We start from the raw sequence: 21,102 nt of genomic DNA on the forward strand, positions 1-21,102 counted from the left end.
TGGGAGAAAGCGCAGGGCAGGTTCTGCCCACAGACCCACAGGGCGTGGGAGCTACTCAGGACCCTGGCCAGCAGCAAAGGATGGGCCCGGGTACTCGAAGGCCATGCTCCCCTTCAGCCTTGTAACGTCTTCACGCCCTGGGAAGGATACATCTAATTTTTCTATCCCAGAGTAGCCCATTAACCCAGGATATTTTGAGAAAGCCGTGCCCAAAGGAAAGACCTGCAGGTTAGAAGCCTTTACATCTAGGGGATTTTTTTACAAAGAGACTGGTGGCCTTCAATTCTACGGACTTAGGTAGTTAACCAGGTTGATGGAAGAGGAAGAGAGATGAGGTTCAGGCTTCCCGACGAGACCTCCCTTTTCTGACGGATTGCTGTGCCCTTTAAATGTGTTAAGTCCCTTGTGTTTTTTCTTTTTCCTTTTCTTTCAGCTTGGCTTTGACCTGGACAGAGAGGTTTACCCGTTAGTGGTCCATGCTGTGGTGGATGAAGGAGATGGTATGGGCGCTTCCTGTCTTCTTGGGCTGCACACGTGCCCGTATGTAGCGTGCAGGCCTGGCAGCGGCTGAGGCCTCAGAACAGCACGCCTGCCCCGTGGGTATCAGGCAGTTCCCACATCCCCACGCACTTTTTCTCCCACGCTTCTCGGGCAACGAGAGTCCTACTGGGTGACGTAACCTGCCCCTTCCGGTGACAGCCAGAGGGTTCGTGTTGCCAGACTGTGGGACCCGGGGAAGGTGAGTGGAATCGAGGTGTGTTGTGGGCTTTCTTCTTCTTCATCCATGTGCCTTTATTTGTTTCAGAGTATTTTGGCCATTGCCACGTCCTGCTGGGCACTTTTGAAAAGGTCAGTGGGTAATGTTCCAGGGCCTCACTTTGTTACATGTTGCTCTGTCTTTCCTGTGAGGACACGTGGATCCCTGTTCGCTGGCTGCCTGGGCTCGGCAGAGTGGGTCCAGCTCCGAGGCTGCGCAGGGAGCTGGGGGAAGCACCACACCGGGGGCTACGCCACCAACTTGCTGCATGACCTTCAGCTCCTTAGGCCTTGTTTCCTCTTCTTCTTTTTTTAATATTTATTTATTGGCTGCGTCGGGTCTTATTTATGGCACTCAGGATCTTCGTTGTGCTGCCAGGGCTTCTCTCTAGTTGTAGTGCATGGGCTCAGTAGTTGCGGCGCTCGGGCTTAGTTGCCCCACGGCATGTGGGATCTTAGTTCCCTGACCAATTCTTAACCACTGGACCACCAGGGAAATCCATCATTTCCTCTTCTTAAAGAAGAAGGGCTAGACTATGTGCTTGAAGACCCTTCCTGTATTAGGAGTCTGTCATTCCACACTGGCGGGGGGTGGGGGGGCTGGAGGGGCCTCCAGGAGGTGTGTAATTGAGAGAAGTAACAAAAGAACAGCTGATCCTCGTTGCCCTCCTTCATAACTGTGTATTTTCACTCCAGCACACAGACGGGACTTTCTGTGTCAAGCCCCTCAAACAGAAACAAGTAGTAAGTATTCGAGGGCCAGGGACTGTTGGTGTACCCCCTTCTCTCTCTCCACTCTTTTGCTAAAGCACTCTTCTTTCCCTTCCACCACCACCCCCCTTTTTTTAAATCAAAGAAGAAAAGCAAACAGGCAATGCTTTTCTGTGTTGGAAACTACTTGGGTGGCCTGAAAGGAATACTGATTTTTGGTATCTCTGTCGTTCCGGAATTGTTGGTGGTGAGGTAGCCATTATCTAAGCAGGGGACTTTAGAAAATGAAAGGACAAGATTTATCTCCTGACTTTAGGTTTAGGGAGAATGTTTTTATTTAAAATGCCAGGGTGAGAGACGTTTCCAGCTAAAGGATAAAAGTATTGGGATCCAGTTCAAGGCCAATTGGAGCTCTTGGCGTAATTTATCCCAACATTCCTTTTCTCACATTCCAAGTTTGCTGGCCATCTGCCTCCTTCCAGAATGATCAGGCAAGTTATGCATATGTTGCTGGAAGTCCTAACCCCCGCTGTGTGCTAGCACTTTCCTTCCACTCTTGCAGAGGCAGGAGGAGGCTTATGGAAGACAAGGAGGGGAGAGGTGTCAGTGGCATTGCCTTGTGTGTCATCACACAAGGGTGTGGAGCATTCGGGTGGGGGGCAGGGTAGACCTTGGGTTGAGATACAAAGAAAGCCCCCCCCCGCAGATGGGTGACAGATATCTGAAATTCTACATCATTCATTCTTCAGGTATTAAGTGCTCTCCACCCTTAATGAGGTCAATAGTAGTCAGTAATACTTTAGTATGAATTTGTTGATAATGTCCTTTCCAATATAATCACTGTGTTAAAGCAAGTTTTAAGAGAGGCAGAGGAGATAACAGATCCTGAGCCCAGGGTACGGCCTGGAAAGGCCTGGCCTCAGTGAGTTGCCTCATGGGAAGGCCTGGTTCCCCAGGACTCCTGGATGGGATGGAAAGGCTAGGGTAGCTCAAGGGAAATGGTTTGTCTCTTCTTCTGTCACTAGATTGGCATCAGCAACAGCCTTTGTCAGACTGGAGAGTGGGATGCGACATCGGTGACAGGCTGGGCCTTAGGGGCAGGGATAACTGGGACAGCGTGGGGGGCAGGGGAGAGGAGTGAGCAGGCGTAAAGAAACAAGGGAGGGGCCAGCTTTGGCACCAACATGGCCCAAGCTAGTGGGAGTCAAACGGGGCATTGAAGTTGAGGTTCTCATGTTTTTTGGTTTTTGGGGGGTTTTTTTTGGCTGTGCTTCGGGGCTCGCGGGATCTTAGTTCCCTGACCAGGGATTGAACCCAGGCCCCCTGGCGGTGAGAACGCTGAGTCCTAACCACTGGACCGCCAGGCAGTTCCCAAAGTTGAGGTTTTAAGGAGCAGGGCCAACAGAGGTCATATTTTGCTGCGTGTTGGAGATGGGGTGGCTCCGTGGCCCTGGAGGGGGCGCAATCGGCCCCTCCTTCAAGGTCCTGCTCTCTCTTTGCTTCTGCATTTTCCCTTCCCCTCTTTTCCTTGCCCATTTCTTCTCTTTCTTTCCCATTCCCATTGCTTCCCGTTTGTAATGTCTAAACTTAGCTTTTATTATTACATAGCCAATGCTTCTGACACGTGGTCTTCCATCCTTTTCCTAGTTCCTGCCTTCCTTGACTGTCCGTTATAGCGACCTGCAGTACGAGTGTTACTGTTGTATTTGCGCACGTTCCCTGTTGGGCATAAGGGCGGGTGAATGAAGCATTTGATTTCTGTTCCCCTCCCAGAGAGAACACATTAGTAACTAAGAGCCTCCTTTACTCTTCTAGGCCTTTGATGTTTTTCATTGTGAATCAGTAGTCCTTGGTTACCGAAGGAGGTTGGGGGGTGGGGGGTGAGTTCCCACTCATCTCTCGGTAGAACCAGCCTCTGCCCTTGAACTTTTCCATTGGCTCTTCAGGTGGATGGGGTCAGCTACCTCCTTCAGGAGATCTATGGAATTGAAAACAAGTACAACACGCAAGAGTGTAAGGCAAGTTCCCTCCGCAGTTCTGAATGTACTCTTCCCAGGAGGCAGAGTGAGAACTTCTCTGATCCAGCCAGGATCTAGGAACTCAGCATGCCAAGCTCTGGAATCCATTTGGTCCTAGAAGGGTATTCCTTCTTCCTCGTTTCAGATGATTATACTTATATAACGTTGCAAATGAGAATATAGGCTGGTTTGGGTCGGTTCTTCGGCAGGGCTCTGCTCACTCAGTTCATTGCTCCCCACTTCCCTGGGTGGCCTCCTGGGCCCCTTCAGCTCCGACTTTCAGACAGGACCAGATGTCAGCCTCAGAGGACGAGCTTGAGACAAGCAGTTGCCAGAAGAAGTGAAACTGAGCATGCCAGTGCACTTGGTAAACTACCAAGTTCAACGTAGTTTACCAAGTGCATTGTCTCAGCTGTGCAGGCAGGCTGCCTTCGAAAGAAGGTGTGTGACGTGAGGGTCTTTGTGACACTGGCTAAATTTCTGTCCCCCGGCCAGGTGGCTGAGGATGAAGTGAGTGATAACAGTGCCGAGTGTGTGGTGTGTCTCTCAGACGTGCGGGACACCTTGATTCTGCCCTGTCGTCACCTCTGCCTGTGTAACACCTGCGCCGACACCCTGCGCTACCAGGCCAACAACTGCCCCATCTGCCGACTGCGTAAGCCCCGGAGGCCCTGCTGGGTCCCCGAGGTCAGCCCTCGGGGGGAGAAGGGGTCGTGGCTTCTGTGCGGGCTCTTGTCCATCCTGACTCCTGCATCACCGTGTCCTGATGGCCTGTTTTCTTCTTCACAGCCTTCCGGGCACTGCTTCAGATCAGAGCCATGAGGAAGAAACTGGGCCCTCTGTCCCCAACCAGCTTTAACCCCATCCTCTCATCCCAGACATCCGACTCAGAAGAGCATTCAGTAAGTTGGGCTTTTTTCACCTTTTGTCCTTCTTCACGTGACTTTGTGGCAAGTAATTAAACCTTGGCATTCTGAAGTACTGAGTAAGCTGGCCGAGATCATGTTGTGTTAAAAACCAGCCAATAGTACAGTGGAAAATGAGGTTCTGATCATTAAAAGCTCCCCTTTCCACCTTGGGGACTCAGCGTCCAGTTAACATTTACCATCCCTAGAGCTGTCAGCTTGCTGTTTCACTCCAGTGTCCAGGCGGATGGGGGTGGGGATGGGGTCCAGCTCTGGAACGCCCCCAAGCAGAAACAAGGGGATGACTGTTTGGGATTTAGATACAAGTTACCATTTCTATCTGAATCCTCGGAGAAGGTAACTGTTTTTCTTTGTCTTATTTCGTGACTTCAGGGACTGGGAGCCACGTAGGTGAAATAATTCACCTCTGTCTCGTGGTGTAAGTGATGGTGTCAAGCCTCCACGCTTTGTAGTTATAGACCAGAAGGTCTTGTCTTTAGGTTAACACGCTAGTGGAAGAGATTAATTACCAATTATTCACTAAATGGTATTGGAATGATTAGGTAGTGCTTTAGGGAGAAACAATGAGTTTAGCACTTCAGTTCTTACCAGATAACAAATTCCAGGCGGAGTAACTAGTTAACTGCACTAAAAACAGAGCAAGCCAAACATTAAAAACCTAGAATAAATTATAGATGATTCTTTAGTTGACTATGGATGGGAGAGGGCTCTCTAAGCTTGAAAACAATGGAATGCTACCAAAAAAGAACCTGTAGTTTTTTTGTTTTTTTTTTTTGGCCACGCCGCGTGGCATGTGGGATCTTAGTTCCCCGACCAGCAATTAAACCCGCACCCCCTGCAGTGGAAGTGCGGAGTCTTAACCGAACATGTAGATTTTATCGCATAAAAATTTTTTTTTTAGATGTGTAAAAGATGACCAAAGTTAAAACCAAACAGCAAATCATCTAAAGAAAAAAAATGTACTCACAACATTTGCATCAGAGGAAAGGCTAGTATCTTTACCATAACTCACTTGAATGAAATAGTAGCTAAATGGGCAAAAGATATATAAAAAATTTCTCAGAAGAGGAAACATAGCTGGTCAACAGTCATTTTTTTAAAAAGTCAACCACGTTAAAAATCAACAACATGCAAATTAAGATGAGAGACCATTTTTCACCTTTCACCTTTAAAAACTTCCTTTTTTAAAGATACCCCATGCTGGCCAAGAAGCAATTAAAACAGGTAGTCTGTACTGCTTGTAAGGGTGTAACTAGAAAGATCACTGAAGATAAACAAAACAGCTGTATATATTAAGAGCCTTAAAAACATTTGTACTTGGTAATCTAAGGTCTTAGAATTTAATACCCAGAAAATGATCTGAGAAAAAGAGATTTTTGCACAATAGATGAACAGATGTTCATCAAAGTGTTGTTTACAGCAGGAAATGGACACAGCTAAATAGCCAACACCAATGGAAGAATAAGGAAATGTATGGTATCTATGAAAAGTGTTGCATGTGAAGGAAAATATTTATGTTCCGTGAGGTAAGCGGGGTATAAAATTATCATTAACACATTGATCACAACTGTGTAAACAGTACAGAGGAAAAAACACTGGAAGAAAATAACACCAGAATGCTAACAAAAGTTATCACTTTGGGTGATTTGATGGTTGATGACTTTTTTCCTTCTTTCCACTTTTATGTATTTTCCAAATTTCCTGTAATGAACATATATTTCTACCGTAATCGGAAAAAATAAACAGTATTAAGAAGAAGTTCATCAGTAAGCAGCGTCAAGGAACACGCGGTTCTCTGATAATTTATCTTTTTTCTGCTTCTAATACAGTTTCCCTTTGCCAGAGCCCCAGACTAGATGTAAAAGAAAGCGTTTTTCCAACGCAGAGGAAGAAACAACGCTCATACCATAAAAGGAAGAGTATTTAATTAATTTCCCAACCTGTCTCTGATTCCCCTAGTCCTCAGAGAACATTCCACCGGGTTATGAAGTGGTATCTCTTCTGGAGGCCCTCAATGGGCCCCTTACCGCATCCCCGGCAGTCCCCCCACTCCACGTGCTTGGAGACAGACACCTCTCGGGAATGCTGCCTTCCTATGGCAGTGATGGCCACCTACCTCCTGTCCGGACGCTCTCCCCCCTTGACCGCCTGTCCGACTGCAGCAGCCCAGGACTCAAGCTCAGAAACAGTCTCTCCAAGTGAGTAGCCAGCATGCAGTAGTGTTGGCCCTGGGGTCCTTGATGAGGTGCTTTCAATCCATCTTTCACCTCCTCGGTGCTGGCTCGAGTCCCAAGTCCCAGGGCAGTGTAGACCCTCTGGGCTGTTCCCAGAGCTGCTCACTGCACTGAAGACCTGGGCTAGCACCTGAGGGGTAGTTATCCCATCCCTTGGGAGAGGAAAATAAGATGGTACATGGGTACTTAGGAGGATCCAGATGGACGAACCTCTCATGGGTTCTGTTGTGGGAGGAGAGTATGGGGTATAGGGACGATGACAGCGTTAGGGTCATTCAGGCCCCTGGGAGCATCACTTAGTCTGAGGACCAAAGGGACCTTGTGATCTGTGTTTCTTAGGCGTTTACATCCAACTAGGAGCAAGTCATAATAAACTTCCGCGGCAGAGGAAAGGAAAGTATTTAACACATGAAAATATTGAAACCCTAAACATGTCAGTGGTTTTCCCCCAGTTCAGACACAATTGTCTGAAAGAGCTAAAGGTAAAACTCCGATTTTCCGACGCCCAGAAGAGGTCTCAGACCCTCTGGTGCCCTTTCTCACGTCCCCGCTCCTTCCTAAGATTTAGGTTCCCCTCAGGGCCCTCTTCTCCCTGTGACGTCTGGTTAATGCGAGTGCGGGCGAGTTCTGTTCTTTAAGGGGCATTGGCTGCAGCTGCTTCTCCCTCCGGGCTTATGCAGGTCCATCTCCCAGAATTCTTCTGTGCTGCACGAAGAGGAAGATGAGCGTTCATGCAGCGAATCCGAGACGCCCCTGTCGCAGAGACCGTCAGCCCAGCATCTCAGAGAGGTGATGTGCAGTGTCCTTCCTTGTTTGGTTTTGGACTCCAGGTGCTCTGCTTCCTGCCTGCTGGCCTCTTCCGGCCTGTCTGCTCTCTTTCATTCATCAAACGCCCTTTGAACACTCTCTGAGACAGCAGCAAAGGTGTCACCAGACTCAGTCTTTTATCAGTGTACGGGGCCTGTGTTACTGACCAGGCATATGATCCTTTATGCAGAGGACAGCAGCAGTGGGGACACACAAAAATCCTGCCCTCCTGGCGCTTACAGGCTTCATGGTTGGGGTGGGGTGGACACAAAAGACAGTCAGTACAAAACGTATGTGTCAGGTGTTACCGGGGATCCGTGTGTCATGTAAGGGTCGGGAGGCTTGCTTTAAAAAGTGATCCATGGGGCTTCCCTGGTGGCGCAGTGGTTGAGAGTCCACCTGCCGATGCAGGGGACACGGGTTCGTGCCCCGGTCTGGGAGGATCCCACATGCCGCGGAGCGGCTGGGCCCGTGAGCCATGGCTGCTGGGCCTGCGCGTCCAGAGCCTGTGCTCCGCAATGGGAGAGTCCACAACAGTGAGAGGCCCGCGTACCAAAACAAAAAAAAAAGTGGTCCATGGACAAGGGGACTCCCCTGGCAGTCCAGTGGTTAGGACTCCGTGCTTCCACTGCAAGGGATGTGGGTTTGATCCCTGGTTGGGGAACTAAGATCCCACATGCCACGCAGTTGCAGGTAAAAAGAAAAGTGGTCCATGGGCAGAGGAGGTGAGATGAACTGGGAAGATGTCTGAGGAGAGCGGGTTCTGGACGCAGGCGCAGCCGGTGGAAAAGCCGGGCGGCTGAGTGGAAGATGGGATCCTCTACCCTGTGCGCCTCTACCCTGGCTTTATGTAACAGAGGTCAGCGGGCTGTCGAGCCCATCCCTGGTAAGGCGGTGGGCTAGGTGCAGCGGAGCATAGGGAGGTGAAAAGCGGTCCATGTCCTGAGGAGCTCATGGTCCAGTAGGAGACAGGACATGTACATGAATAACAACACCACACCTGGCACATAGGTGTTAGTAAGTGTTTGTTGAATGAGTGAATGAATTTTAACCAGAGAAAGGAGGTGCTCCCAAAACAGAGACACTGACGTGCTGTGGAGGATCGCGCTAAGTGGAGGGAGCCAGAAGCAGTGTGATGGCGGGGCAGCGTTTGAGCTGAATGTCAAAATTTCTTAGACACGAAGAGACAGGTGAGAGAACCATTCCTGGCGGCAGGGACAGTACACGTGAAGCACGGAGCAGAAGTGGGGGTCCTGAGCAGGCCAGTGGTACAGTGGGAACGTGGCTTCACGAGGGCCCACCTGGCGGAGGTGTGCAGACTGGATTAGGCAGGAGGCAGACCAAGCCAGGCAGGAGGGTTGCCTGAACCAAGTTTTTTTTTTTTTTAATTTATTTATTTTTTTTGGCTGTGCTGGGTCTCCGTTGCTGCGCGCGGGCTTTCTCTAGTTGTGGCGAGCGGGGGCTACTCTTCATTGCGGTGCGTGGGCTTCTCATTGCGGCGGCTTCTCTTGTTGCGGAGCACGGGCTCTGGGCACGCAGGCTTCAGTAGTTGTGGCACGAGGGCTCAGTAGTTGTGGCTCACGGGCCTAGTTGCTCCGCGGCATGTGGGATCTTCCCAGACCAGGGCTCGAACCCGTATCCCCTGCATTGGTAGGCGGATTCTTAACCACTGCACCACCAGGGAAGCCCACAAACCAAGGTTTTAAGAAAAGAAGACCTGGAAGAGAGAACACAGGCTGTAGAGAGAGAATCCGTAGGCCTTTGCATCTGCCCTGGGGTGCACGGAGGGTGCGGGGCGCGGGCTGGGGGGCAGGCGGTGTTTGTATTAGATCCATCGAGCTGGAACTAACCCTCCATCCCAGAGGAGGAGCCCAGCAGGTACCGGGGCCTCCGCCGGTTTTGTGTTCTCTCCCTTCAGAAGGAGAGCTGTTTGTAGTCCTGGGGAAACCTGGGGTGTTCCCGTGTCACAGCTGCTGGGTGACCTGTGTCACCTGAGCTGCGGTCTTTGTGTGGCTCCACAGCTGCTGGGCCTCGGGCAGGATGTGCTTGCCCCCCCCACCCCCCCCACACCCCCACCCCCACACACACCCCCCACCCCCACCCCCACCCCCACCCCCACCCCACACCCCACACCCCCCCACACCCCCCCACCCCCACCCCGCCACCCCCACCCCCCACCCCACCCCCACCCCCACCCCCACCCCCCCCCAGACAGCCACTCAGGGTCAGGGCTGCATAGAAGCGATAAGAGGAGGAACTGGCCCTCCCTCTGCATGTCGCCTCCTGCCGCCCTGCCCCGATCTCCCCTCTCCCAGGCCCCCCCGCCCTGACCCCGCCCCGCCCCGATCTCCCCTCTCCCAGGCCCCCCACCCTGACCCCTCCCCTCTAACATGTTTGACTGGTGCTTACTCCTTTGCCCCCCAGGAATGTGGCATCACCCCAGAAAGTGAGAACCTGACCTTGTCATCGTCAGGAGCTATTGACCAGTCGTCCTGCACGGGGACACCTCTCTCCTCCACAATTTCCTCCCCAGAAGGTACGCGAGGGTGGGCGGGAGCAACTCCAGGTCCTTCCCCGTCAGCCGAGTCCGTAGTGCTTCTAATATTTCCTCCCGGATGGACTGGGGAGCAGCAAATTAATACCTAAGCAGCAGACAGAACAGGCCCCGGCTTGAGAGGAAGTGAGACTCACTCTCTTGCAATGAGAGGGTGGTCTAGCGGCTGAGCTGGGGGAGAAGCAGGCATCTCACTCCCAGTCCTGCTGTCGTAAGGTTTTCTTTAACATTATGACAGGGAAAAGCAAATCCCTCATCCCTGAGGTTGAGTTTGGAGCTCTAAAACGTAAAGGAGCCAAACCTTGGAAAACCTTCCATCTAAACCCTATTTGGTGAGGGCAAGGCCAGGCCGCTGGTGTCCTCACTGCCTGGGTGCAGCGAGAGAGCTCTGCCCCCAGTCCTCTCACAGCAGCCGGGCCTGACCTCCGTGTCCTTCCTCCAACTCCTGTCTCCAAAGACCCTGCCAGCAGCAGTCTGGCCCAGTCGGTCATGTCCATGGTGTCCTCCCAGATCAGCACCGACACCGTCTCCTCCATGTCCGGCTCCTACGTCGCCCCCGGCACGGAAGAGGACGGGGAGGCTCTCCCCTGCCCCCGGGCCTCCAGCAGGACCCCCTCAGAGGAAGGAGAGGTAAGAGAGGAGCATGGGCTCGCCCTCGCCGCTCTGCTCTGCTCTGTACTCGAGTCCCAAGGAGCTCAGTCCAGGGCCTGCCAGGGAGGTCGGCAAAGCCCCGCAGTGCTCGGGAGGGGGGCCCCGGAAAACAGGGTACCGTGTCGTTGACTCAAAGGCTCCCTCAGATGTGATCTTCCGTGTGGTACCCCTTCTGTCCTGAGGACTTGGTTGGGGTTTGCTGCCAGGCAAGCTGGGTAGGAGGGCCGGTGGCATCTGCACCTTGACTTTTGTCGCTCCTTTGCAGGTGACACCAGCGGCGTCTCCAGACTGCAACTTCGCGGGGCTCGCCGCCGCCGCCGAAGAGCAGGATGCAGAGGTGAGAGCAAGGTGGACGCTGGTGCCCCCTCCCCGGTCAGAGGGACGGCCGGTGCCGCAGAGGATGCAGATAGCATGGGGGCCGTTCTGGAAGAAGCCTTCCAAGGGGGCGCACTTGGATCTGTTAGAGGCAGGGTGCAGAGCAGAGGGACTGTCCGATTAGCAGAGGGCGCTGGTCTCAGCGTAGTAGGCGTGGGGTGAGTTCTAGAGGGAAGTCTTCCAGGCCAGACCCTTGAGAGGGTGTTTGTCCTCCAATTCACTTAGTATTTACCTGGGACAGGCATCTCACATCTTCCTGGCACTGGGGGACACAAAGACCGAGTGACATGGCTTTTGCCTGCCCCCCCCCCCACCAATCCACCCATCCCGGAGCTCCGTCTGATGGAGGAATCAGTTATAACTCAGCATGAGAGGTGCTCTGACGGAGGTGTGGACGAAGTATATGGAACGCCCAGCTCACAGTGGGGACTCTACAACTTTCTCTTGAGCCAGATGTTCTCAAAGGAGCATCTGGATAGGGTTGGGGATCCTAAAGGATTTCTGGAAGTTTTATGATCTCACGGTTTGCTTTTTCATTTGACAACTTTTATTTCCACCTGAGAGAAACAGTGTGAGCTGAACTATGACCAAGGGTATTCCTGACAGTCCTAGGGTCCCTCCGTAACGTGCCTCAGACCTGGTCCCTACAGGCCGATCCTGCCTCGCCAAACAAAATCTGCCTCTGCTGGGCCTCCCAGCCGTCTCACACGGACAGGAAATGTATAGACACCATGAGGGTGACGAGTTCTGTCTTCTGACGATCCATAGACTCATTTCACTGCTTTCTGGACTCATAGTGCCTTCCTTCTGTCCTAGGGAAATGATGTTCTAGAAGAAGAGGACGGATCACCCACACAAGAAGATGGTAAAAGACCTGGTCTTTTGCTCCCTTTTATTATATTTCTTTCCCGGGTATTGTCGAAAGGGTACAGAAAGGGGCCCTGGTGTGACTTGGTGGCACTGCTCAAGGGTGTGGCTTTGGGGAACGGTTGTCTTTTTGGTGGCATATCAAAGCGAGCAGGGTATCTGAGGACCTCAGCACCCTTCCCAGCTCTCTCTGGGCCTCTGAGCCAAGGCTACAGAAGATACATGGAGTTCTCCATTTACGTCGAGTAGGTCCTGAGGCTTCTTGGGCAACTCCCATCACCTTCCTTCCTGCTTCAGCTTCTCATCTGAGTCTCACAGAACGGCTCTGGCAGCCCCAAAGTTCAGCTGCAGCAGGAGAACAGCTTCCTCCCCTTGGGGGAACCGACTGTTAGGCAGTAGGTTTTCCTGCCTTAGTGAAGAAAACGGCTGATGTTACAGTAGCAGAAGGATCACAGCCCTGGCGGCACAGCGAAGATGAGGTGAAGAGACGTCAGCAGCTCAGCGTAGACTAGTGTTTGTAGGCTATTGGAACGATTCTCTTTACCATCTTCAGGCCTCAAGTATATATTTTTTTAAATTGGAATAGTTGGTTTACAATGTTGTGTTAGTTTCTGCTGTCCAGCAAAGTGAATCAATTATACATATACATATATCCACTCTTTTTTAGATTCTTTCCCCATACAGGCCATTCGAGTATTGAGTAGAGTCCCCTGTGCTCTACAGTAGGTCCTTATTAGTTATCTATTTTATATATAGTAGTGTGTATATGTCAATCCCAATCTCCCAATTTATCCCTCCCCTCCCTTCTCCCCGCCATAACCATCAGTTTGGTTTCTACATCTGTGACTCTATTTCTGTTTTGTAAATAAGGTCAATTATACCTTCAGTCGGAAGAATTTTGTTTCTAGTAAGCCGAGAAGCAAAGGAACGACCTACATATAGAGCAAGGAGGCAGGGGGGGCGGGCTGGGAATCCCGCCTGGGAGTGCAGGACCAGGCGTCCCAGGAACCGGTGTCTCTTCCCTCTGCTCCTCTGAGGTGCCTCCGCAGAAGGGCAACCTCCAGAGCAGACCTGGATCCCAGCCGGGATGCAGATGGCATGCTAGTCGCTTCTGCTTTGGCCCTGGCAGTTGCTTGGGGGGCGGTGTGGTGTGCAGGGGGTGCGCATGCACACTTGACCACTCTCTCCTGGCCAAGTAGTGCCGGAGGAGGGGTGGTTGCCCAGGCTGTGCCTCTGCCGCACGCGTGTGCCAGCCAAGCCGGGGTTGGGCGCCACCTCCCCTCGGTTGATGTCTTCAGGGCTCAAGGCTCCGAGTTCTCCATTGTGATTGTCGCCCCCCCATAGAATATTTGCTTCTAAAAGGCACAGGGCAGTACGTGGTTTCCACCTCACATTCCATATGTGGTTTCCGCCTGACATGCCATACGCAGTAGGTGTATGTTTCTTCCTCTCCCTTTCACCAAGGAAACAAAGCGGGGCGGGGGGCTTGAAAAAATAACATCTAAGACTGTCCGCTTCCCATCTTACACGACTGTAGGTTTCTGGTCAGCCCCTTAAAACATACTCCGAAGAGCAAATTAAGTCTCAAAGAAAATAAATCATAATTTTGCGAACGAAGCGATTCTTTGATTTGAGGTGCAAAATGTGGAACCAAAGAGCTTTAATTGCCGTTTTATGTATTAGTCATTTCGCAGAGTCTTGTGGTCATAAACACACCCCACGTCCACCAACAGACACAGGCCGGAGCCAGGGTCGCTTCCCCCGTGGCTCTCCTAGCTCTTCCAGCCTGGCTTAGCTCTGCTCTGGGCCTGGGTCTGCGTGTCCGTATCCCACAGACCTCCCCAGGGTCTGATTTCCCAGGAACGAAGGCTGGAAAGGGGCCAGTTAAGGAAACAGAGCAGAACAGAGAGAACACAAACATACCCACACAGTTTCCTTTATTGTCCACTCTTTACCCACGTAATTATTGTCTTTTTTTTAACATATGATTTGATTTTTTTTGTGTCCATCCTTAAGATTTTTATTTTAAGGACAGCAAAGCAGAGAAAAACACAGCCAGGCCCTCTCTAACTGCCTTAACTCCGTTACAGGCCAGAGGACATTCGCATTTCTAGGTATGGAGTGTGACAATAACAATGACTTTGACATCGCCAGCGTGAAAGCACTGGACAATAAGCTGTGCTCTGAGGTCTGCTTACCCGGTGAGTGGCAGTCTGCTGAACACGAACTTGGTGGGAGACGCTCCCCTGCTCGCACCCCTGCTCTCACCCTGGGACACCCATATCCTGCCCTACAGTTCCTGCAAGAAGGCATGGGCTTTGCTAAGATGCTGGGAGCCAGTTGCTGAAAGGAAGTGAGGCGGCCTCGGGGAGTCCTTGGGCAAAAAGCGACTCTGCTCTAAGCGAGACTATTTGGGCATGAAGAAAGGCGCAAAAATCCCTCCAAATCCTTCCGATTTGGCCTGACCGTGCCCCCTCCATCATGATCTTGCAGATGCCATGGCAGGGGGCCTGGTCTTGTTTCCATCAACAGGTAGTTTAAGGCAGACACGGCCTCTGTGAGAAGGTCTTGGAAAGAGAGCCTGAGCCCTTGAAAAGGGAACCTGTAGCTCCTCAGAGGAGAGTGTTTAGTTAGGATCAGAGAGGAATTTCAAAGCCAGCGTTTGATAGACTAGCTCTGTGACCCAGTGAGCCCTGGGCTACCACCAGTTGCCTTGTGCTCCCTAGATTTGGATCCCAAAGGAACGATCAGGGGTCGAGGGTGACTTCTCCCTGGAGCCCTAACTCTATAAATTCGATGAGGGCCGTCAACATGCCCCTTGTTCCTTCTCACGACACTAAACTGAATCTGGGATGAGTTCTCAGGAGGAGCCCACCTGTCAGTCACACTCTGGGCACTGATGTCCCTCTGCTCCGTGCTCACCAAGGGCTCCACCAACCATGGCTCTAAAGCCACGTCTTGCCCAGTGGACTAGGTCGAAATTGCCCCTCCTGGGTTCACGGCAGAGACTGCCTTCATGTTGCGTGGTTTGTAATCTCTTAAACATGCCCTGGACATGTTTAAGCTTCAGGACAGCCACGTCTCGTTGTGGGTCCAGTGCTTTACTCTCTTGGCGACGTGGCTACAGGCGCTGGAGGGACACAAACTCCTGTGGTTGCCACTCTCCATCAGCTTGCAGAGGTCCTCACCCCTCTGGCCCCATGCAGGCTTGTGGTGGAGGAAGCCGTAATCCCTGGAGACACCTCCCACGGCCTTCCCAAGGGCTCTCCGGTCCCTTCCCACTTAGCGTTGACCCAGCCAGGCCTGGGCCAGAGCGGCTGAGGTCCAGGGTACACTTCACTTCCTGCCTTCCCACTCTTTACCTGGCTCCTGTCTGTCCATTTGTTTCTCATGTCTTTTTGCCAAATGTACGTCTGTCTGTCCAGTTTGTTTATTTTGAAACTCATTTATGTTATCCAGACTTCGTGTGAAAGTTCATGTTCACCCACACCCAACCCCAAGCTTGCTGGGCATGCGCACATCCGAGGGGCTCTCGCTGAGGCTCCCATTCCTAACTGGCAAGAGCCTGTATTTTAATATGCTGAAATTTTCCAGGAAAAAGAAATATTTGTGAGAATAGATGAATCCCTGTTCCACAAAAGCGGGGCTGCTTCTGTGGCAAAGGGTACAGGCAGGATTTGTTTTGGTCACTAGTTGGGGAAGATGACATCTCTGCCCTCACTCCGCCCTGTGTCTGTGGCAGTTGTGCCGGCCAGCCGCTCACCGGACTTCAAGAGAGGAATCTAGGCTCCTGCCTCCCCCCAGCAGCTCCCCACCAACCCCCGTGTTTTGGCAGAGAGAGCTACTGGGATTGTTTCAGCCACCCATGCTGGTGGAAGCTGACCCCAGGCCTCTGCTTCCGCCTGTCCCTAACTCCCCAGGCCTCTGCTTCCGCCTGTCCCTAACTCCTTCCGGCCAAGCTGCTGGTAGATGTTTATTCCACTCTGGGATTGCCGCAGGGGAGTGAGACCTGGAAGGAAAACAGTGCCTGGGCTTCCTTACGGTGATCTCGGGAGCCAGCCATTCTCAGATTAAACTGGCTTCACCCTTCAGGCCAGACGTGAAACCCAATGACAGTGGCGGCTGCCGGAAGAGGGACTTGAGGGTCACATCGTAGCCTCACCCCGAGGTCTCAGGACTCTTACGGAGAAGGAAAGTGCATCTGCTCTCTTGGTAAAATGTTTCTCGGGTTCTGCTGTTAGCATCACACTGGTAGCAAAGTGCTGGGGAACTCTCTGGAAGCATCTGTCGGGTTAATGACAGGAGTATCCACTTTGGTAGGTCCCGTGGAATCAACAGGCCTCACCACGCTCAGCTGTAAGTTCAAAGTTCCATCCTATGACTGAGGTGCCTCAGGCTGGCTTGGCCATCAGGACAGCTTCTCAGGCACTTGGTCCCCTTCTCCACGCTGTTTCCCTCCCCACACGGATGCCACTCCCCTCACGGAGCGCCCACAAGGAGGGAACCCAGGGAGCATCCCATGGTCCACCCTCCCCAGGCCCACACGTGCCCTGCCAGGAGCCCCAGCTGGCGGCAATGATGGCTCAGGTCCCCATTCTCGCTGCTCTCATCACCCTTGTGGGAGTGACGCTGAGAGAGCACCTGTGTCATTCCAGCCCTTCTTCCCCTAAGAAGCCTCTGGGTCTTCTTTGGCCCCAAGACCAAGGTCGGGGGGCGATGGTATGTTCTGAGATTGTTCTGCAAGGTTCTCAAAGGGAGGAAATCTGAGTTGACCATTGTAGGTGGTGAGCCGATTAGAATTGCGAGGCCGTGCTAGGTAGACGGGGCTCCAGGGAATCTGATGGAGTATCACACAGGCGGCAGGATAGTGGTCAGGGGACCAGTGACAATCCTGTGAAAAGGCTCTGGGGAGTGTGATGGGAAAAAGCAAAGGTAATTTGGGTTTATTAGTGGAAATACAAATTTTGTGTGTGTGTGTGTGTGTGTGTGTGTGGTACGCGGGTCTCTCACTGTTGTGGCCTCTCCCATTGCGGAGCACAGGCTCCGGATGCGCAGGCTCAGCGGCCATGGCTCACGGGCCCAGCCGCTCCGCAGCATGTGGGATCTTCCCGGACTGGGGCACGAACCCGTGTCCCCTGCATCGGCAGGCGGACTCTCAACCGCTGCGCCATCAGGGAAGCCCGATACAAATGTTTTTAAATGACGGCATTGGACGGGAGTGGGCATACCGATGAAATCTAAAAGTACTTATGGAGGGAATTCCCTGGCAGTCCAGTGGTTAGGACTCAGCACTTTCACTGCAGTGGCCTGGTTCAATCCCTGGTTGGAGAACTAAGATCCTCCAAGCCACTGCGCAGCCCAAAGCAAAACAAACAAAGAAAAGTACTTATGGAGACCTGAGCTAGCCCAAGACTAAGACGCCACTAGGAAGGGTTACGCTTCGCAGATACTAAGGAGAAATCTGAATTAATTTTCTCTTTTCCTGGAGAGAAACTCTACAAGATGGTGGAACTGTTACAGACCTTAAATTTAATTAGTGGCTGGGTAGAGGCAGGAAAGAGCTGTGCGGAATCCCCCTAGATGTGCTACCCAAATCTGCCTCTAGAGGTCTCTTCACGCCCCCATTTCTGAGCCTGAGGATGGAATTAAGTGGGAAGCACCTTTCTCTACCTCCTGTGAAGGATTGTGAATCTCCAGGCCCCCTTTTCTGGCTGAGGGCTGGACGGAATGGTAGCACTCGCTCAGGAAGTCCTCCTGCGCCTTCCAGGCTTACCTTCTGCATCCAGGATGTGCGGAGCGGCAGGGTTTTGCTGAGGGTCTGGCAGAAGCCTTTTTAGAGGAAAGAGCACCACCGACTGTACCAAGAAGCCGGGAGAACAGAGACTTCAGGTCTGAGTCTTGAGGCTGCTTCAGAAGGAGCCAGTTTTCAGCCCTGGCTCAGAATCTGGACCGGTGGTGTTTGTAGCAAGGACTCATGAATTAAGAGCCAGGCAATCTGGCAGCCAGTGGTGGTGGCTGCGAGGCTGTGGCAGTGTTTTGATTTGACTGTGTGTGTGTGTGTGTGTGTGTGTGTGTGTGTGTGTGTGTGTGTGTGTGTGTGTGTGTGTGTGTGTGTGTGTGTGTGTGTGTGTGTGTGTGTGTGTGTGTCTTCTCTCCTGTTTACCATTTGCTTTTGGTCTTTCCTACCAAACAGCTGCAGTTCCTGAGTCCTGCCCCATAAACACTGAGGAATAAGTATGAGATCTACCAAATGAACGAACAACTTATTTCATCTGGGGGTTCCTAACTTAAAAGCGCAATCTTGCCTGCTCTTCATCCTGTCACCCTTAGAGGGGAAAAGCACTGTGGACCCATGTGCCGGACTCCGGTGCCCCCAGGGAATAGAGATCCCCACATTCCGTCTGGCTGCGAGAGATACCTAAAAATTTCCTGTCCCACTCACTCCCCTTCCCCTGGGGTCCACCTCCACAGGCTATTATTAGAGGCTTAGGGCGGATTATCGCACCAGGACATTTATGGGAAATACACAGTTTATACCCACTTAATCCTAGTGTTTCTGCCATTAAAGGGTTTCGTGTCTTGGGCTGGCCTAACCTGAAGCTGACCCCAGACATTCGTGAGTGGCCTCCCTCAAACGTGACGCAGTGAGCCTCACGCCCACCCTCCAGGGTCGGCCAGCTCCGTCCACGAACTGAGCCCTCTGATGGGCCAGGCATGGCTCTCGGCTCTGCCCGGGAGGAGATCACAGTGTGATGGAGGGTTCAGCAGTTTCCACACGGCGTGAGAAATTGGGTGGTGGTTCAGGCCGGTGCGGGGGGGAGCACTTCGGAGCACGCTGGACCCCATCTGGCTTGGGGGGGGCCTTCTGGGGGCAGGTGCTGGGAGAGGCAGCTCAGCAGTCCTCGGCCAGAGGATGGAAGGCTTTCCCCAACCTCAGGGGGTTAGGGCTTCATTCTCTCCCTTCAGAAGGGGCATCTCGCTGCACTGGAGGGAATGAATCAGATGGAGCCAGTCTGTGGGCTGGGAGGACGGCTGGGGGGAGATGACTGTGGCCTGAACAAGGCCTGGGGGGCGGCTGGTTGTCGCGCACATTCTATGAGTCAGGCGCCCTGCTCACCGCTCTCCCATGTCGCCTCGCTTAGTCTCACAGCACCCCTGGGGGGGGGGTAAGTACTCATCTCCCATCTGATGGATGGGAAAACCAGGGCTCCAAGTACAATGACCTGCCCAGGGTCACACAGTCAGTACGTTACAAGCTGGGGCTGTACCCTGGTTTTCTGACTACCGATTTAGACATTACTAGAGCTTGAACAAGCAGGAGGTCATAATGGATTGGATACAGAGCACAAAGGAGAGAGAAGCACCGAGCGTGGGTTTCCAGCATGGGCAGCAGGTGCTTCTTGTGCAGGAACTGCAGTACAAGGGGGGAAGATGATGAGTTTTGTGGATGGTACCCGGGGGACCCCAAAGCTCTGGAGCTAATGTCTCCTGGGGTTGGTGACACCAGCTGATAGCCAATCTCGGTGGGCTGTTCGGGTGCAGAAAGAGAGGAACAGGCGCCACCCTGTTCTCCCCCATGCCATTTGGTCCCTGGCACCCTGCTGGGCAGCCCGTCATTTCCTGCCCCACCCTGGCCCCCACAGCAAACACTAACTCTGAGCCCAAATTAACACACTCTTCTCCCTCCCCTTCGTCTCCTCCTGCTCTTGTGAAAGTCTCAGCCAGACTCAGTTTCTTTTCCTGTAACACTTAGGCAAACTTCAAGACCAAATAAAGACACAAAAGTGGATCCTAGGGCAAAGCTCACAAAACAAGGACCATCCTGCATGTCCCTCCATCAATGGGCCACAGTGGCCATGACTGTCCCTAGCCCAGTGGGCGCCAGTGCTCCCAAGTTTCACGTGCTGTGGTTTGCACCCTGTGGGAGTTCCAGGTAACGCGCGTCCTGCCAGTTTTCATGCCAAACTCCCGGACTGTCCTGCCAGAGACACCATCTGGACCAAACCAAAGGTCCGGTAACCTTCCTTTCCTCTTCTCAGGTGCCTGGCAGGCTGATGACAACGTGGTCAGTCGTCGGAACACGCAGCGCCGACGCCTGTCTTCTGCCAGCCTGGAGGACCCTGAGAACAGGCTCTGCGTGTGGGGTCCTTTGGCCATCTGAGAGCCCTAGCCCCTGAACCAGGGCTCTCCTCCCGCCCTCGCATCCCATCCTGGCCTCATGGCACCACGGACCTCCCGGGCATCCTCAGCAAAACACATGGAGACTTTTTAGACCCACGTGAAAGCTGGATGCTGAGGGCACCTGCCCCTTCTCCCAGGCTCATCTTCCACATCCGTGATCCTTCCTCTCTCAGAAGGGACCGGAAGCCTCTTTTCTCTTTGTGGGCTAAAGCCACTCAATGAACTGCAGCTCATGAGACCCTTTGCAGAGAGTCTCTGGAATGTTTCCACTGTATCTTGACCTTCAGGTGGAGCTGTGGTCCACAGACTGGTTATTTCTCGTGCATCTTTTTTTTTTTTTTTTTTTTTTGCAGTACACGGGCCTCTCACTGCTGTGGCCTCTCCCGTTGCGGAGCACAGGGTCCGGACGCGCATGCTCAACTGCCATGGCTCACGGGCCCAGCCACTCCGCGGCATGTGGGATCTTCCCGGACCGGGGCATGAACCCGTGTCCCCTGCATCGGCAGGCGGACTCTCAACCACTGTGCCACCAGGGAAGCCCTCGTGCATCTTTTTTTCTCCTTAGGAGGTAGACCAAGAAGACTCAAGAGTTTGGGTGACTTCACTATAAACACCCATCTGGCATTTTCTAGTCTCTGGGACATCATAACCAATCTGAAGCCTGCAGTTTGGGGTGGCGTTGGGGGATGACTCCTGTGAGAAGGGAAAGCCATATTGCACTGTAAGTGGGTTTTCCCTCAAAATGCGTTAGGAGCTCCTTTCTCAAGGACAAGAAGCAGTGGCAACCACCAGAAGGTCGGTTGGGAAAACAGTTCTTGCTTCTGATAGCAGAGGCTGTGCCTCGTGTGTACGTCTGCTTAGGAAGGAGGCCCTGAATCTGACAATCCCTCAGTTAAATGATTACCTACCGGGGAGTTATTTATGATCAAGTGCACTCAGGAAGGCCTGGGGCTCCATCCTAAGGGGACACTGCAAAGGTATTTTTGACGCCCTCTATGTACAAGGCACTTGTTAGGGACCGT

At 52.6% G+C, this 21,102-nt stretch overlaps 1 protein-coding gene across 2 annotated transcripts in view; it reads left to right on the forward strand.

Annotated features, from left to right (window-relative positions):
• The window catches only part of RNF157 (ring finger protein 157), a 77,883-nt gene extending 57,475 nt beyond the window's left edge, over positions 1 to 20,408 (forward strand). The window contains exons 6-19 of one of the 2 annotated variants that reach the window (XM_060133437.1): positions 434 to 500; positions 806 to 849; positions 1,453 to 1,500; positions 3,414 to 3,485; positions 3,981 to 4,140; positions 4,275 to 4,387; positions 6,371 to 6,609; positions 7,326 to 7,434; positions 9,877 to 9,988; positions 10,464 to 10,636; positions 10,923 to 10,994; positions 11,849 to 11,897; positions 13,990 to 14,100; positions 19,939 to 20,408. In XM_060133437.1, the coding sequence (XP_059989420.1) occupies positions 434 to 500; positions 806 to 849; positions 1,453 to 1,500; positions 3,414 to 3,485; positions 3,981 to 4,140; positions 4,275 to 4,387; positions 6,371 to 6,609; positions 7,326 to 7,434; positions 9,877 to 9,988; positions 10,464 to 10,636; positions 10,923 to 10,994; positions 11,849 to 11,897; positions 13,990 to 14,100; positions 19,939 to 20,060 (1,491 nt within the window). In that variant the 3' untranslated portion in view covers positions 20,061 to 20,408. Of the gene's footprint in view, positions 1 to 433; positions 501 to 805; positions 850 to 1,452; positions 1,501 to 3,413; positions 3,486 to 3,980; positions 4,141 to 4,274; positions 4,388 to 6,370; positions 6,610 to 7,325; positions 7,435 to 9,876; positions 9,989 to 10,463; positions 10,637 to 10,922; positions 10,995 to 11,848; positions 11,898 to 13,989; positions 14,101 to 19,938 lie in introns of those variants that run through there. The other variant, XM_060133438.1, reaches the window with a different exon arrangement.
• Positions 20,409 to 21,102: the final 694 nt, after the last annotated feature.

Source organism: Lagenorhynchus albirostris, chromosome 20 (genome assembly GCF_949774975.1).
Source record: "Lagenorhynchus albirostris chromosome 20, mLagAlb1.1, whole genome shotgun sequence".
Taxonomy (NCBI): Eukaryota; Metazoa; Chordata; class Mammalia; order Artiodactyla; family Delphinidae; genus Lagenorhynchus; species Lagenorhynchus albirostris.